A 17874-nucleotide genomic window follows, 5' to 3' on the forward strand; every position below is an offset into this window, starting at 1 on the left:
CTGGACCGGCTGTTTCCGACGGTTTCTTCGTCTATCATCTTCGACCCGGACGAACAACTCTCGAAATGCACAACCAACGAGTTCAAGCAGTGCTCTATCCGGCAGAGCAGCCTACCCTGGACTAGAATGTTCCCGGCGCTGCGAAACACCTCCAGCTTCAATCCCGCCATCTGCTTTGCCGCATTCGTCAGCAGATTGGCACCATCCGCAACGGCAGTTCTAAGGAACAGCAACAGTTAAGTCTTCGTCGAAGGATGCTGCCTAAAGCGGACTAACAATAAAAGTGCTGGACATGGTACCGGGAAACGACTGCAATGTAAGTTCTAGAATATCAATATTTTTAAAAACTTCAATTTTCTGTTTATTTTCTTTCCCGCAAAAAAGCGCGCACAAATGACAACCCGGAGCAGACAAGCGAACCTGTCCCAGGTGCAGCTCGGAGCAGAACTACAAAGCAGCACGGAAATCATTCTGGCATGGACGTTTCGTTACCGGATAGCTGTCGGTGGTCAGAAACCTATTCCTGCTGATGAACATCTAGAGTGGCTCGTGATAGTTTTGGAAACATTTTCGAAATAAATTATAATTGAAACTATTTTTGAGACGAAACTTCTGCTTAAATCAGTATAAAAGAATAACCAAGAGATGGCGCTACTGTATCAAACATTTTTTATGACCCATAGATGTCGCTAGTGAGCGCGCCGCTCCAAGACCAGTATCCTTTTAAAGGGTATTGAGCCAGTACCCTTTTGAAGGGTTTCGCCCTCGTACCCTTTCAAAAGGGTGACGACGGGTAAAGTTGAAAAAAGGATAGAAAGTACCCTTTTAAGGGTTATTCTGATTTTGTGTGTACCGACGACGACGACGACGATGGTTGTGCACGGAAGAAAGTGATTTCGCCAAAAAAAGTAATTACTCCGAAGGAACGACGACCACCACCAATTTTCGTTTTGGACACGTTGGCGGACGATGTTGACGAGCAGCTGGAAGGCCTCGTGTACTGCCTCAAAATAGGTAAATCGTCAGTGCAAGTGTTCACGTTTGACCAAAAGAACTTCGACCTGGTTGTGGAGAAATTGAAGCGTAAAAACTTCAAGTTCTATACATTCGACCCCGTGCAGAAGACCGCTGTTAAGGTCGTCTTGCAGGGGTATCAAGACCGCCCGATCTCCGTCCTCAAGGAGCACCTCTCGGGTGTCGGAATAACGCCGCGAGACATAAAAGTCCTCTCGCGGAAGACAACCGTCACGGGTACACACACACTGTACCTGTTGTACTTCGACCGCGGCACCGTCAAAATTCAAGACCTGCGGCGGACTAAGGCGTTGGACGGTTTTTGGGTAAACTGGCGGTTTTACTCCAAAAATCCGACGGACGCAGCGCAATGCCACCGTTGCCAGAAATTCGGCCACGGCTCGCGGAACTGCAACCTCCAGCCCGCTGCGTGAAGTGCGGTGAGTCACACCTCTCGGAGGTGTGCGCACTGCCACGAAAGGCGGACTTGGGGGAAAACGCAGAACAAACCAAGCCGCGCGTAAAGTGCGCGAACTGCGGCGGTAACCATACCGGTAATTACCGCGGATGCGTCGCGCGAAAGTCCTACCTCGAGGAGCAGGAAAAGAGGAAGAAGAAAGCAGCAGCGTCCCATCCTCCTCAGCGAAGTACGAGCGCAGCCGTTCCTGCAGCTGGCCAGCGTACGGTTCCAGCGGACAACCCAGCGTTCCCTCCTGGATGGGGGCGGTCGTTTGCAAGCGTGGTCGCTGCCGGTAGCGGCGATGCGACCCAGCAAGGAGTCACCGGGGAAGATCTCTTCACCCTGCCGGAGTTCTTTGCTCTCGCGGGGGAGATGATGACGCGGTTTCGGAGCTGCCGTAACAAGGCGGAGCAATTTCTGGCCCTCGGGGAGCTGATGATTAAGCACATCTATAAAGGATAAAAAATTGTGATCTTGTTTTAAGCTTTCTCTATTTCTATCCCCTTTCCCTTGCAATTTTAGTAAGTTTTTTTTTCTTTATTTTTCTTACTCTTGGCAACACCTCTATTAACTAGCAATAACTGTTCCAAAATGGATTATGATGTTACACACAGCTGAAAGGAACTCCAAAACTCTGTTTTGTACCTCAAAAGAACTTATTGTATCTGATTATTCACCAATAAAACCGAATTTGAATTTGAATTAATCAGAATTACAAAATTAAAATGACTTGTTGTGCTTCAAATCCCGGACACTGATAGAAGCTGATTCGAATTCCGGACACTCGTTTTTTCTTCTAAATCGCACAAATTTGGACGGACATTTTAGTGAATGGCATTCTTTAGGTCTCAAATAAGCTGTTAACATCAAAACAATCCATATTTTGTATAAAATTTTGCTAGAATTTAAGGAAATCAGAACATTAATTGTCTGCTTTGCTTTCCCGGTACTACAGACGTCAAGGAAATATTTTTATTGTTTTGGCATTGACTACAGCGTTCAAAAAAAATTTAAATGAAAGTTAATGTTAGAACTCATGAAGTAATACAGTTTTGACAATTCGATGCATCTGTGCTCTCTTGTACTTAGCTTGCTGGTTTTTCTATCTAGTTATCATAAGAGAGCACAGAGGCATCGAATTATTATGCGAACTTATATCCAAATAATTGATAAAACAAGATGAGGTGTCCGGGTTTCGAAGCGTCCGGGAATTCGAATCATGACGTTAGAGCAATTCTTTCCGAAATTAGTAACTTAAAGTTTTTTTTTTTGTAAATATTCCTTTTTGTTAACAAAACAAATTAAATGTTGAATTTTTCGCATTTGAGCAATTCTCTACCAAAACCGGAAATAGATTTTATTTGTATTTTTTGATTTGGCTCAAACTTTGTGGGGGCCTTCCCTATGACCAAATAAGCTATTTTGCGTCATTTTTGGTTCACCCATACAAGTCTCCATACAATTTTGGCAGCTGTCCATACAGAAATGGTATGTAAATATTCAAACAGCTGTAACTTTTGAGTGAATTTTTCTGATCAATTTGGTGTCTTCGGCAAAGTTGTAGGTATTGTTGAGGACTTTTGAGAAAAAAATAGGTACACGGAAAAAAAATTTGCAGATTTTTAATCAACTTTTTTTCACTAAAACTCAATTTCCCAAAATACGTATTTTTTGATTTTCGAGATTTTTTGATATGTTTTAGGGGACTAAAATCCGCAACTTTTGAGCCATAGAGAAACATGGTCAAAAAATCTGCCGCCGAGTTATGATTTTTTGAAAAAATAGTGATTTTTGGAAAAAAATCAAAGTTTCATGCAAATCGAAAAGTACTTTACAGATTTTTTGATAAAGGGCTCCGTTTTCAAGATATAGCCACCGAAAGTTTGATTTTAGCGAAATATTTGCAGTTTTTTCAGTTTTTAAAAATAGTGACCATGAGTGACCATTTCTAAAAATATTTTTTTTTTAAAGTTCAGAAAATTTGCTATAAAATTGTCTAAGAGACATTGAAGATTGGACCTCGGGTTGCTGAGATAGAGCCGCTTTAAGAAAAAGAAACACGAAAATTGAAGTTTTCTAAGTCTCACCAAAACAACCCACCATTTTCTAATGTCGATATCTCAGTAACTATTGGTCCGATTTTCAATGTTAATACATGAAACTTTCGTGAATTTTTCCGATCTTTTCGAAAAAAATCTTTTGAAATTTTTAATATCAAGACTATCCTTTTAAATGGGCGTAATATTCAATGTTTGACCCTTTTAAAATGTTAGTCTCGATTTAAAAATTCAGTTTATTTGGTTTATTTGGCAAAATAGTTTATTTGGTCATAGGGAAGGCCCCCACAAAGTTTGAGCCAAATCAAAAAATACAAAAAATAAAAATGGTCGAAATCGGCCGATTTCGTAGAGAGTTGCTCATTTAAAAAAAAATCATCAAGGAAAAGCATAATTTCGTATAATTTTATTTTTTTTAAGGCATTTGAAATATTTTTTTTATAAATTGCTCAACATTATGAAATTTTGTTAAAGCTTAGTGAATTTGTATGGTATTAGCCGTTGTCTCAATTTATTACTTTTTTAAGTGATATTACATGTTTAAAGTAATTCAAAAATAATATTGTCCGTTTCTCTCAAAGGTACACGTGCGCTGCATTTCAGAATGTGTCGTTTACATTGTTGCCAGCAATTTTCTGCACTTTTAGTGTAACAATGAAAAGCGATTCGTAGAAGATCAACAAAAACAAAACGTGCAGTATGGGATTTGATAGCGCGCATTTGCCGAAAGTGCGGTGCGTCGTTCCGTGGCAGATTTGCCGCGTATCTTTTGGGGGAATACGCGCAATAGTTTTTATTTTGTTCATTCCATAGTATAATAATTTCTGTTGCCCAAAAATAATGTTCTTTAACTTTATTTTTTTCCAATTCATTTTCAAAAAATTAGAGCTGAATAGTTTAGAAAATGCTTGGGTTTCGTGAAAAATCGAGAAATTTAATGGGAAATCCTTAACAAAATAATTACAAACTTGCTGCCGAATCTCTGTCGGAAAAAAATCATCAATATTATTTGGTTTCGGTATGGCGAGTTATTGAGCTGTAAAAAAAAGTTAGCACAAAACGTGTTTATATGCATATTTTGAGAAAAGGGAAAATTTGACTGCAGTTTCCGAGCAATATTCACCGGATTTTTTTCTGTAAGATATTTTGGCATGGAAAACTGGATCAAAAACGCCTTGAGATACATTTATTTTTTTAGCTATTTTTTCAAGGATTTTGTTCGATCCAGTTTGGCATGTTAAACAACGCACAAAAAAAATCATTGAATATTGCCCGCAGAATGATCTATTTTTTTCTTTTCTGAACTATTTTTTGACTGTTCTAATCGACACTCTCCGCAAACGTCTAATCATACTAATTTGTTGCCGGTTTTTTTTTCTTGAAGTTAACCATCAGTCACCGTTCCCAAAATGGGTGGCCTCCAGCATAAATCAAGGTTCCGCTCCTGAACTTGACGACGTGATTATCTGGTCCGGGATGGTCCCCCCTCAAAGCGTACCCAAACAGTTCCAGCCAAATTTACAAGTTTCTGTCAACAACCGCGGCCAACAACATTGCCAAACACACAGCCTAATCTGTGTGTCGCGACGAAAGATTTTTTTTTTTGGCAACAACTGCATCTCCCTTGCAACGGCCAGCTCGGACAATGGTTCCGATTGTGTGACATGAAAGCCCGAAAGGCGGCCAGCAGTTGCAAGATTGTAAGCAGTGCAGCATGGGAAATTAGATAAGATGATGCTGCTGTTGTTGCTCTTCTTTTAATGTCCAACATCCGGCAAGCATCGCGCTGCTGCTGCAGTTGGACGGGAAGTTGATGCAGTCAGTTTGCCCTTGGTAATGTTGTTTGATGTTTATGGTGTGGTACACTTCTTGGTGCACATTGCTGCTGCTGGAAAGTGGAAAAGTAAGGGCAGCTATAAGTTGACTTGGACTTAATTTATGCTGAGCAAACAAGTGTCATTCAGGAAATTTTCATTCAACAGGAAGATATTGCTGACACCATTCAACTTTATCGTTTTTACACTCTAATATGATACATTTTGGTTACACAGTTTCTCGGTTTAATCCTGTACTGCCCATTTTTGTACACAGAAAAAAAAATGATGGTAATATTCATCAGGAAATGGTGACAGATTTTGTGGCAAAAAAAATGATTAATTTTACCCCAGAAAATGATAAATTTTCATCAGTTTTTGATGAATACTCATCAGGTTCACATTTTTACACATTTATATGTAATATTACTCAAAAAAAGAGGTAATATTCAACCTACCAAATTTTCAACATTCCAAAATTCAACTACTTTTTTTCTGTGTATTTCTATTATCGGCCTATCAGCACTTTGATCATGAATTACAGCGTTCATAAAGTGTTTTTGACTGTTCCAAAGTAATAAATAGCACAAATAAAAGTGAGCAAGCAGCTCTCCATTGCTGATACATCTAAAAATATTGATTTAATAGCGGAAAACGGCAAAAGTGATGATAGTTGGTCGAACGACTTAGAGTGATTAAAATGGGTATATTTCCCCTAGTATTTTTGATAACCTTTTTAAACAAAAAAATGTTGTGATATCATTTGAAAATAAGACATCAACTCCTTGCGGCCTTCATCAAAATTTAGATTTTTTTAAGTTTTTGTTTACCGTGACCAAATTGGATGAAGATTGAATGTTTAAAAGAGGGTTTTGCAAGTAGAGCATGTTTAATAGTATTCTAATATAATCTAACATAAAAAGAACTTGTTTAACAGTATTCGAGAAATTACTCCCATTTTTGAAAAAAAAATGCGCAAGAAGTTAGATTTCTAAGGTAAATTCAATGACACTACTTTTTTGATATTTTTTCTTTTATAATTTATGTGTCAATGTTATTTTTAAACATATTCTCAGACCTAAATTTAACAGAAATTTTATGGTTGTGGAGCATGGATTCATTTAAAACACTGCTCAAACACATTGATTAAAAAATAATGAATCTCAACTAAAAATACTGATGACCATTTTTGATTTGGTATTGTTTGAAAGACAGCATTTACAATTAGAAAATTTATATATTTTCTTAAAGTTGTATGATTTTTTACAATGAGGCAAACCCATTGATTGATCCTCACACTCGTTTTGACCATTAAAGTTGCTATTCTATACAATTTTGATGTAAAATATAATTCGGAAGCAGGATCATAATAATTTTCGATACATTTCAAATTTCCCGTTTCCCGGGAATTTTATAACACCGGGAAATTGGACGCTCTAATTTGGTGTCTTTGACCAAGTTGTAAATTATCATTAGGACATTTTAGACATAAATAGGCACACGGAAGAAAAAAAACCTGTTTTTTTATTTGACTTTTTATTACTTAAAGTTGAACATCCAAAATATGTATTTTTTCAATTTTCGATATTAATAGGGGAATAAATAAGGCATCTAATGTGGCACCAAAGATATAACATTTTTGAATAATCTAAAATATTATCAATCTAAATTTTAAAAACCAGACTAAAAGGAATCAAAGGGAAAAGTTCCTACTAATTGCCATTTTTGACTTTGTTGATAGAACTACTGGTTGCAGAGACAACAGCCTTTCAAAGCTTAAATTTTGTGAAAAATTTGTTTTCTCAGTGTCATTTTCAATTATGAATGCTCAACCAAACCACATTTTCAATTCGCGATACTTTTCTCGAAAGCTTTTGGATCGATTTTTTTGAATTAAAAAAAAATTAAACTTTTACCAATTTTTTTTTAATTTATACAGTACTGTATTAAGGCCCTTTCAAAAGATTACTCTTGATTCTAAAATTACGAAATTAAATGTTACTGACAAGATTTGACTCTAAATTTACAACGACATACCTGTGTAAAAAATAATATTGGGTCACTCTCTACCAACATCGGAAAAAGTTTCCCCGACCATTCTTCGATTTGCGTGATACCTTGTCCTAAAGAATGTTGGTCCCTGATCACGAATCCCAGGTCCATTTTTAAAAATATCTTGTGATGGGAGGACAGTATAAGCCCTTTCATCTTTGAAAATTCGAGTTTTTCATTAATTTGCAGCCCAAAATGGTGATGATTAGGAAAGTTAGTGTCAAGTGAACTTTTATGAAAAATAAGACGCCTGATTGAAGGCGCACCTAAAATTTAAAAAAAGCCTTTTTTGATACTTAATTGTTCTTTTTTTTGGGATTTTTTCATTAGAAGGGAAATTTAATCTCGGATTAGTTTTCAAAAAGACGTAAGTGCCATTGGTAAACATAGCCCTTTTTGCACCGGTAATCGGAGTACTTACGAAAAAACATTTTCAAAAATGCTTGAGATTGTTCATCTAAACTTAAAACAAATGAAATATTGTTTAAATTTGGAGCAAAACGAGAATTAGTGTCGGAGGTCACGGTGGCTCTTACGGCTTTTTGAAAACTCACCCGAGTTATGTTCTTTTCTAATATATGTAATAAATCAGATTCCTCATTTAAAACGACTTCAGAAATTTCGTGTTTTAAAACTGTGCTGGATTATTTTTTGAGTGTTACAATGTTTTACAAAATTGTATACAATTTCAAAACAAAAAAAAATATGAAGGGTTTCTTTGTAATCATCACGAGTTATCGCGATTATTCAAATAACAAAGTTTTGAAAAAGTTACGTTATGCGTTTCTCTTTGTTTCGTGTCTATCGCGGTGACCTTGAACGGACATGATCGATAATGACAAACTTTTTTAAAAGAAAAATTTCTGAAAATCGCGGTAATTCGAGGAGCAACCTTCTTATGTTTACTCATACATTTTTTTCACTCTAAAAATAACCCTGCAAAGTTACAAGAAAAACGCGAAATTTTGAAAAGTTTTTTTTTGTTCTGGTGAGAAATAGTAGTTTGTGCCTGAAGTTGCAAAAAGAAGATTTTTTCAGCACGAATCGTGCGTTTATCCAACGAGGTTTACCGAGTTGGATAAATACGACGAGTGTTAAAAAAATCAAGTGAAAAATGTTACTTTTCGATACTAGTGTTGAAAAGTAGAACTTTTCAGCACTGGTATTGAAAGGTATTAATTTTTGTTATTTTTGGTAGGGAAAAGTAGGCCGTTTCTTTTCTCGAGAAGGACAGAAAAAGTTGACAGTTTCACAGCGGAATAGCAAAAATTACTCTTCTGGGTTATTGCAGATTTGAAAAGTATATTGAAGTTCCCTTCTAATGACTGTCCAAAAATTTTTTAGTTGGAATCTAAATTCCAAATCACCACCATTTCAGGCTGCAGATTGTTGAAGATCGCGTCTTTTTTCGAATTTTCAAAAAAGAAAGGGGTCGTATCGCCCCTCCGTCACGAGATATCGAAAATTAACCCTAAGAACAAAGTTTCACGCAAATCGAAGAAGGGTCGGTGCAACTGCGGTGTGAATTGTCAATTATTTTCCAATTACTGAATGTATTCTCACGATTTGTCTGCCCTTTTTTTCCTGAAGTAGCACCTTTGTCAATAATTTCCCCCTTAATTTCAGTTTAAAAACGAATACTCCACGAAGTCGCTGCCAGCCAGCGGGTCTCCCCCTTAGAATTTTCTCGATCATATGATGTATGATAACATTAAATATCAGATTATTTAAATGTGCCAATGCAAACATAAACAATCAAACAAACCCCACCCCGACGACATTGATTCCATCACGAATTTCCATATCTTATCTCTTATCAGCAGTAACCAAAGGGGTGGAGGTTGGAGGGGGCTCATATTTAAACTATGCATAACGTTACACAAAGGACTCTCGGGTCGCGTTCGCGACCCCCCTTCAACGCAAACGCGTCTTATTTACACACGTGTTCACCCCTAAAAAGCGCTTTCGCGCAGGAAGTTCCGTTACATAAAATTTTCTTAAGATAAGCGTTTTGACGAGTTTTAAAAAGGGGGAATTTTCTAGTTTTGTTTTTTTTTCTCGTGGGAACTTTCAAAACGCCACTACGTGGCGCCCAATATCCGCTCAAGATCGTCAAAACTGCCCCCGCCCAGGCTGTCCAAACAACACTTGCTCAAACTCGTTTTTTTTCTTTCCAGAAACCTCGCCGCCGAAGACAAGCTCCCATTTATCGAACAGGCGGAGAAGCTGCGCATGACGCACAAGAGCCAGCACCCGGACTACAAGTACCAGCCGCGGCGGAAAAAGTCCAAAAAGTTTGGCAAACACGGCAAACACTGCTGCGACGAGGACTGCGAGGAGTCCGCCGCGGGGGGGAGTCCGCCCCCGCCGGCGGCCCCGCCCAAGCCACGTGCCAAGAAGGCGAAGGCCAAGGGGAAGTCGGTGACGGCGGCGGCGGGGGTTGTTACGGGGATATCGGGGGGTTACGAGTCGTACGGGACGCCGCAGGTCGTGAAGACTAGTGACCTGTTGACGCCCAGCTCGTCGACCTCCTCCGTGGAGCAATATCCGACGAGTTACAGCGTAAAGGTTGGAAGCGCTGAGCTGATGAATCGGTACTACGGGGTCATGTCCTGCGAGATGGAGTCCCCGTGCAGTCCGCAGAGTCCCAGCGCCGTGTCGATGCATTCCTCGACGGAGGGTCAACCGTTGACTCCGCCGACCACGCCGTACACCGGCCTGGCCAACGTCAAGTCCTTCTCGCCACATTCCCGGCTCTCGAGCAACGATTCCCCGGTCGGCGGATACTTCACCAGCCGTAACGACTACGTCAACAACGGAGCAGCCCTCGATTACCACCGCCCGGACCAGTGGTCCTACTCCCCGAGTCCACTCACCACGACCTCGTCCGCCTTCACCACAACCCAATCCTCCAACAAAGACTTCTACCGAACCTTCCCCAACCAACTCCACCCACAATCCCACGACCCCGGAAGCTACCTCTCCACCGCCCCCCTCCAACCAACCCTCTGCTCCTCCCCGAACCTCCCCCCAGACTTCGCCACCATCACCCCACTCCCAACCCAAAGCTACCTAATCTCCCCCCTCGACCAGGACCAGGTCGACATCGAGCAGTACCTGGACAGCCAGGCCTCCCACAAAAAGCACCACGCACAACTCCCGGAAGCCCCCTACCATCACCATCCGGCAACGTCACCAAGCTCCATGGAAACGCAACAACAACTCGTCGACCCCACCCCGATGGGCTTGTACTACGAAGGGCACCAGCAGCACCAGGTTGCTTCGACCTCGACGGCGGCGGCGTCATCGCCGCAGCACCACTCGCATCTCCACCATCACCATCATCTGCACCCGGCGTTGGCGTCGCACCATCATCATCATCATCACTTGACGGCGGCGGGGGCGTCAGCGACGACTTCGTCGTCGTCGTATTATGGTGGGTGGAATGCGGCGGGAGGGTACGGGGGGAGTTCGTAGTGGCGAGGGGTTAGTTGATAAGTTGTAGGTGAATTAGTTTTGTTAAATATATTTTTCTACTTATAATAAGAATTTTATTTTTAGTTATAAAAATCTAAAGTTTTCTCAATTTTTTTAAAGAATCTGAAAAAAACAATGTGAAGCAAGTTTAGATTAGTTTTCAATCGCTCAATTGCTATGAAATGAAAAAAAAAAATCTAACCATAAGTAACATTTCTAACTTTAAATTTGAATAATTATTTAGATAAACTTGATCTTAAAGATATGTTATTAAAATCCAAATTGACCTACGTTTAACAGTAATGCATGAATAAAATCTCTCAATTTTTTTTATATGCATTGGAATTAGAATAACGTTTAGATTTAAGATTCTAAGGGTGTAAAATATTTGAATTGTCAATAAAATACATGATTGTTAAAATTGGATTGTTTCTTTTGGGCTGAATTGTCTGATGATGGATTTAACAAAACTGTGGCTGGTTCAAGCAGTGTTACAAATTCTGGAACATTCTTAATATTTGACGAATCTTTCGGGACAATAACGATAATCAATCGAATTCGCTATCGTTATTTCTATAATTCTATCGCTTATACCGGATGATAACTCATTTTTAAAATCTTTCTAAAATCGATTAATTCAGCCACATCATGTTAAATTTTCAATGCTTTCACTAAGAATATATTTCTTGAAAAAATAGAAAGTTTCAAAGTATAAACATATACTCAAAATTGTTCACAAAATACCGTATTTTTTCGAAAATACTCAAATTTTCTTTATTTGAAGTTGAAATTTTGCATGCTTTTTCACTTTATTTTAGTTTTTTTTTTAAATACTGCAATTTTAACAAATTACCCAAATTTTCAAAATATGAAATACGGGTATAAACATTTTTCATGCTTCATACATATTGTGGATTTAGCTCGTAGCTGGATTTTCTGGCATCTTCTCACGGTCATTGGAAACGGTCGTGGATAAACCTAGGGGTTCCCAGTTGGAGTGAAAAAAATCAATTTATAGAAAAAATTTGCTTTTTTATCACTTCTCCGACATCAGGAATAATTGTTTGAACATGCACGCAATGTTTTTATTCGGTCGGAAAAATATTATTTTTCTTGACAAAACTTTCATTTTTAATCACATGATCACCCCTAATTCTGGCTCGATGCCGCCATCATGCGACCGCGTGCTCCGTTTGTTTGTCAACAAAGCTGCAGCTGGATGGTGAGACGAAGTGAGGGGGGAAGAGATTTTGACATTTTTATGCCCGCATCTGGCCCGCCGCCTATTTCGTCGGTCACTGAGTCGCCGGTCGTTTCCAGTGACCGAGTCCAGCTAGGAACTGATCGTACAATACATCATCCAGCAACAACAAAATACATGGTTAAGTCCTACGGGGCACCGGCGCCGGTTCCATTTGGGCACCAATCGACATCGGCTCAGTGAAACGTTTCCGGTTGGAACCTGTTCCGGTGCCCGAAGGGTTTGACCATGTCATGTATCTAAGCAGGATGATGCCTTGAAGTTTAGCATCATTTCCGGCATTGTTCTGTGAAATGTTTTTTGTTCTATTGACCAAAACCCCAAGTAGGATGGCCGAGGTACCCCAACGGAATCCTGAATTTCTCCGGTAAAAAAGGACCATATTTGTCCCCCATCTGACAGTTGAAAATACAGACAAATCTGGATCTTTTTTAACCGGAAGCATCCAAATTGGTCAATTCTACCAAAAGTTATGAGATTTTTGAGAAAAAAATTAGGGGCCAGATGCATACCCGAGCGTTTGAGTGTTAATATTGACAAGAAAAGTACTTGGGGCGTAATCTAATCACAAGACTTTCCAGCATGCTTCCATCAGACTGGCTGCGTTTGTGTTAGATTAGATTAGATAGATTAGATTTATAATATAGTGCTTATTTTCCTTAAATTCTAAGAATCCGTTTATTTTGCAACTCAATTAAACTTTAATAGGAACTTCTTCACAATCATCCAGCACAAGATGGCCGTCAACAGCCCTAGGATCGCCATCAAAATCGTCATCATGTCAATGCACCAACATCGGCAACTGTTCGTCCTCCGGTAATACTTCCGGGCCTCCTTCAGTTCCACCACGGCAGCGGCCACGTGTTCCGAGGCCACTTGGACATTTCCCTCCGCCAGATTTAGGATGCTTCCGTGCTCCATAATCAGTGTGGAGAACAAAACGAATAGGTTCCTCATGGTTAGCAGGGACTCCTCGAGTGCGGCAAGCTCTTGGCTTCGATCGACCAGTTGGTCCAGAACTTGCTCCACCTGTTCGATGGAGTCGTCTGAGGGGAGTTGGACTTGAAGCTGGGTGGGCTCGCCATGCTGGTCGTCATGTTGTGCGTCGTCTTGCTGAGCTTCGGTGGGTTGTTCGTTTATGACTTCTAAGGAGACTGTTTCTGAAATTTATATAAAAAATACATTTAAGAAGAGTCTAAAAGTTTTAAGCAAAAGCTTTTTTTCAAAAAAATCTCATATTTATTTCAAATAATCATTTGAATTCACATTAACTTTCAATTTAACAACAACTTGATATTTTGTCAATTAAGCTCAATTATGAAGATAAATTTGGATAAAGTACTTTCATCTGGGCGAATTGAGACAACAGTCTAAAGAAGGACAGTGGTCTCAAGAGCACCTAAGGGCTTCAAAATGTAATTTAAAATTATTCCTTCCTTCATGAAACGAGATTTACGCCATCATGTTATCTATGATGGATAGTTCTGCCTCGCAGGGTGGTTCGCTGAAGAAATACCTTGGACCTTGGTGTTCTATCTTTTCGGTGGCTTTGATAAGGGAAACACTACTAATTTCGATGAAACCTATATGTTCGGTAGTGCTGATAGATAATTACGGTCCTGTTCAGAAACTAATTACTTTTCAAACAACTGCTCTTCCCCTGCCCAAATAAATGTCCCATGTGAATTTTCATCACTTTTCAGTTACACAGAATTTTTGAGCAGATTTGCTTTCGGACTTTCATGCGAAAATGAATTGATGATTTTTTAACTTTAGGGGGAGAGGGGGTAATATGCACCCCCGGGGCAAAATGCACCCCCTGCTTTTCTCGGTATTTAGAAGAATTTTCCGGGGAAAAAATCATAGAAATTGGAAGCTTAACATTGCTAAACAATGCTGGAAAAATTTGAGCATCGTAGTAAAAAAACAGCTTGAGTTATTTGCAAAACTTTAAAATGTTTCATTTTCATTGAACTTTCATTATGATTTTTGGACAATATAAAAAGCATTTATTGATATTGTAAGTGTTGAGGTATATAGTTTTTGTCATAATCTTCATTATTCTGTAGATAGATGAGTCCAAAAACATCAAAAATGCATTTTTAATTAATTTTTCTGCAAAAAGCGTGGTCGGGGCAAAATGCACCGCTGTGAAGCTCTTTTGTAAAAACCGCGGTGTCATCTAGTGGTGACTAGTGAAAACTGCTAATACCCGGTGCATTTTGCCCCAATGTTGCGGTGCATATTGCCCCGCATGATTGTTTGAAATGAATCAAAAATGTTTTTAGAAATTTGATATTTTCGAACAATTTTGAGGTTTTTTAAGACTTTTTTCACATGGATGATGAAGAATAATAGTTGTTTTAGATCATCGAACAAAATTCTTCCACAGTAATGCTGTAATGGTTGAGAAATCACAGTTTTCGCTTAGGGGGTGCATATTACCCCCTCTCCCCCTATATCAACTTTTAAAGCTAAAAAAAACCAATTTTGTAGCATGAATAAAAAAAAATTTGCTTAATAACTTTTTATACTGAATAAGCTTATAAATCTAAAGAGATTTTTTAATTGTGTTTCAATAACACTTGGACCATAAAACTAATAGTGAATTAACTATTAAAATATTTCATAATTTGTTGAAAACCACCATTATTAAGGACGATTAATTATCTTTTGCATATTTGATGTTTTTCATAATTTTCCTGTTAATTTTTGGAATTTTTAGTGTTTTTTCCCGCATTTTTAGATATAAACAATAGCAAGTCGCAACTAAGAGTGTTTAAAAATAATCTGTGAGTTAACAAAAATTATTGCAAACATATGTTGACATAAAAAGTAATGGATATTAGTTATAAACATGGCAACAGTTGATCCGAGAAAATAACATATTTTTCAAAACCTTCAACACATTGACATAATCACATGCCTAATCATCAAACCCAAAATGTTCCCAAAACATTTTTTTTTTCTTCTTAAAAATTTTGAGACATTTATTTAAAATAATCTTTTTTTCAAGAACTGCTTTTGTTACAAAAAAAATATAAAATTCATTAAAATATCATGTTTTAAAACTAAAAACGAATATGATCAACATTTCAAAAAAATGTACATTTCTTTTTTAAAGTTCTGGAATTTGATTTGTATTTTGTTGGTTGTATTCCAATTTTTTGGAACAATGTCAAAACATTCCAAACTATTTCTACAAAATTGTTTTAATTTTTTAGTTGCTAATGTAATTCGTTTCGTTTTCTGTCCTTTTTCCTCATTCGGTGTAATGTCTCGTACATATTTGATGCATTGGTAGGTTAATCCTAGAAGGCGTGGATTTTGATATGAAACTGTGACACAAGTTCCTTTAATTGCCTTATCAATAAATTTTCTAGAAGGCGAAAGTTCATTTGCATATATTGCAACAACTCTTGGAAGATATCTAAGTAATATTATTAAACCAGATTAAACTGATAATTTGGCGGGTTATTTTTTTTTTTTTGTAGCATTTTATCAAACAATTTTGGTGACACATGGCAACGATTAAAAAAAGTCAGTTTAACAACACGGCTCGATTGTCCAAAATTTAAAAATACAGTCCAGACTCGATTATCCGAAGGCCTCGGAAAAATTTCACTTCGGATAATCGAATCACGAAAAAAAAATTTTTTTTTGCTGTCTTATGTTTGATTGTCAAGCTTAGGTATGACCCCTAAACTACGCTGAAGAAATTTAAAATTTTTAAGTCCAAGATGGCGGGATGGCGGCCAAAATGGCGGTAATCAAATATTGAAGAAAAAAAACTGGCAATCAACTATTCAAATCTAACTAAAAAGATGTCACAGAACTCGAATTTAATGTTAGTAATGTAAGTAAGAAAATAAAATAATACAAAAAAAATTGTCATGATTCGACTGTTGAAACTTCGGATAATCGAGTCTGGACTGCAGTGTTGCAAATGAGTGATAGAAAAGCTATCAATTGATTATCTCTGCACCAAAAATATCCGAGAGTATAGCGGCCGTCACTATAGCTTGTGAGATCTCTTCACGTGATCACGTGATTCCCAGCGATAGCATTCTCTCTCTATCACTCCTCCCCTTTTCCTCGACTATGCGCTCTCACCGCTGAGTCTCTCAATCTCTCCGAAAACGGCAAAAAGAGAACGCGAGATGGCGATTAGGAGCCGACCACGCATGACGTCCCGTTAAATTGCGTTTGCGAAATTGGTTTTGTGGCGGCTTTTGTGGTTAAATGCTGTTGCGGTAGCATGATCGTGGAAGCGGGAATGAGAGAGAAAATGAAAATGTCAATCGCGAGTGTGCAAACACAAAAACGTGTTCGGCTATGTTCGGCGCTGAGAGTTTCAATGAGGAGAGAAGAGCAGTTGTATTTGAGGCATGAATATTCAGGCGGGATAATTGTAGTTGCTGAGAGCTGATATTTTGATATTTTAACAACCCTGCTGGACTGTATCATGTTTAAATTATTTTGTTTTTTTTTTTACGAACATATTTAAAATTGAGCCTAGAATTTATAAATGTTGCCTTAATTATTTTACAACCGTGTTTATTTAGAGAAAGAAAATTGTAATTGCATAACCTGCTTTTGCAGCATATTGTAAAAAATATACTAAAATTTAAAATCCTCCAAATAACATAATTTTACTCACTGCTCGCCACTTTCGCCTTCACCTCCTCCTCGTACCTCCGCACGATCTCATCGTACTCCCAATACGCCTCGATGTAGGCACTCTGAACACCTTCAAACTGCACGCGACGCACTTCCCTCACGAGCTCGTCCACTTCAGGACTTCCCGCCTGCTTATCCATTTCCGCCTGCAGTCCCTTAACGGCCGAGAATATCCGGAAGCAGAGATTCGCATTCTCCGCCATTTTTGCGTCATCTTTGAACGATTCGTGACCGTTGATTTGGGTCTCAATTTCGCGGATGTTTCTCCTGAGGTCGTTGATGAGGCTGAAAATTTCTCCAAACTGTTTGAAAAGTTAGTTGTTTTTACTGGTGTTTCAAACGATCAACTCACATAATTCAAATCAGAAATAATTTGTTTCTGATTGAGCAACGTAGTCTTCTCATATTTTTGATCCAATTCAAACTCTCCATCGGTTAGCAAGCATTTCTAAAAAATCGCAAAATAAATTGAAATTCTGGGAATTCCACTTGCAAATATCCAATTACCTCTCTCAGCTCTGGCAGCCGATCTTTCACCATTGTGCACAGCTTGAATTTCTCCAGAACACTGAAGATATGCGGTCGAGGGCAATGCGCGCCAAACGCCAATACTAGTCCAGCGCTTGGACGAGTGAGACGCGAAAAAAAAACTGCTAAAAATAACCGAAATAATTGACTGGGCATCCCTCAACACTTTGGTTCTGGCCGCAGCCGAAAAAATCTTTATGCTAACATTTACTTTATGATAAGTCACTTTTCGGCGAGCATCTGTTTCGCGGCCAGACTAAACATGCTCTGTCTCTCTTCGTTCTAAGAACCCTTGTAGTTGGATGTCAACGATGTTTGATGCCAATATTAGAATAAAAAGAAGAAAATCTTTTATTGTAGCAAGCTGTTGATTTAAATGTTACGGCGAATTAACATGAAATAAACAAACATATCGTTTAACCATATTTCCAAAATTTTGTTATTTTGAAAAAGCAAAGCAAACAATTAATAACTTGACAAAATTTTGGCTCAGTTACGCTACCAGCAAATTAATATTTTTATTTTTAGTTA

The 17874-nt window shown here is 38.4% G+C and overlaps 2 protein-coding genes across 2 annotated transcripts in view; one reads left to right on the forward strand and one right to left on the reverse strand.

The window, feature by feature from the left end:
• Positions 1 to 11300, forward strand: part of LOC120422461 (transcription factor SOX-10) — a 39741-nt gene extending 28441 nt beyond the window's left edge. Inside the window, exon 3 of the mRNA XM_039585904.2 lies at positions 9575 to 11300. Coding sequence (XP_039441838.1) covers positions 9575 to 10874 — 1300 coding nt within the window. The 3' untranslated portion in view covers positions 10875 to 11300. The remainder of the gene's footprint in view (positions 1 to 9574) is intronic.
• Positions 11301 to 12825: 1525 nt separating this feature from the next.
• On the reverse strand, positions 12826 to 17441 carry LOC120422450 (uncharacterized). The gene is made up of 4 exons (XM_052707392.1): positions 17323 to 17441; positions 17168 to 17263; positions 16796 to 17117; positions 12826 to 13295 (listed from the first exon to the last, which is right to left on the reverse strand). The coding sequence occupies exons 1-4, from the start codon at positions 17353 to 17355 to the stop codon at positions 12826 to 12828; spliced, it is 921 nt and encodes a 306-aa protein (XP_052563352.1). The 5' UTR covers positions 17356 to 17441.
• Positions 17442 to 17874: the final 433 nt, after the last annotated feature.

The sequence above is a fragment of the Culex pipiens genome, chromosome 1, assembly GCF_016801865.2.
Source record: "Culex pipiens pallens isolate TS chromosome 1, TS_CPP_V2, whole genome shotgun sequence".
Taxonomy (NCBI): domain Eukaryota; kingdom Metazoa; phylum Arthropoda; class Insecta; order Diptera; family Culicidae; genus Culex; species Culex pipiens.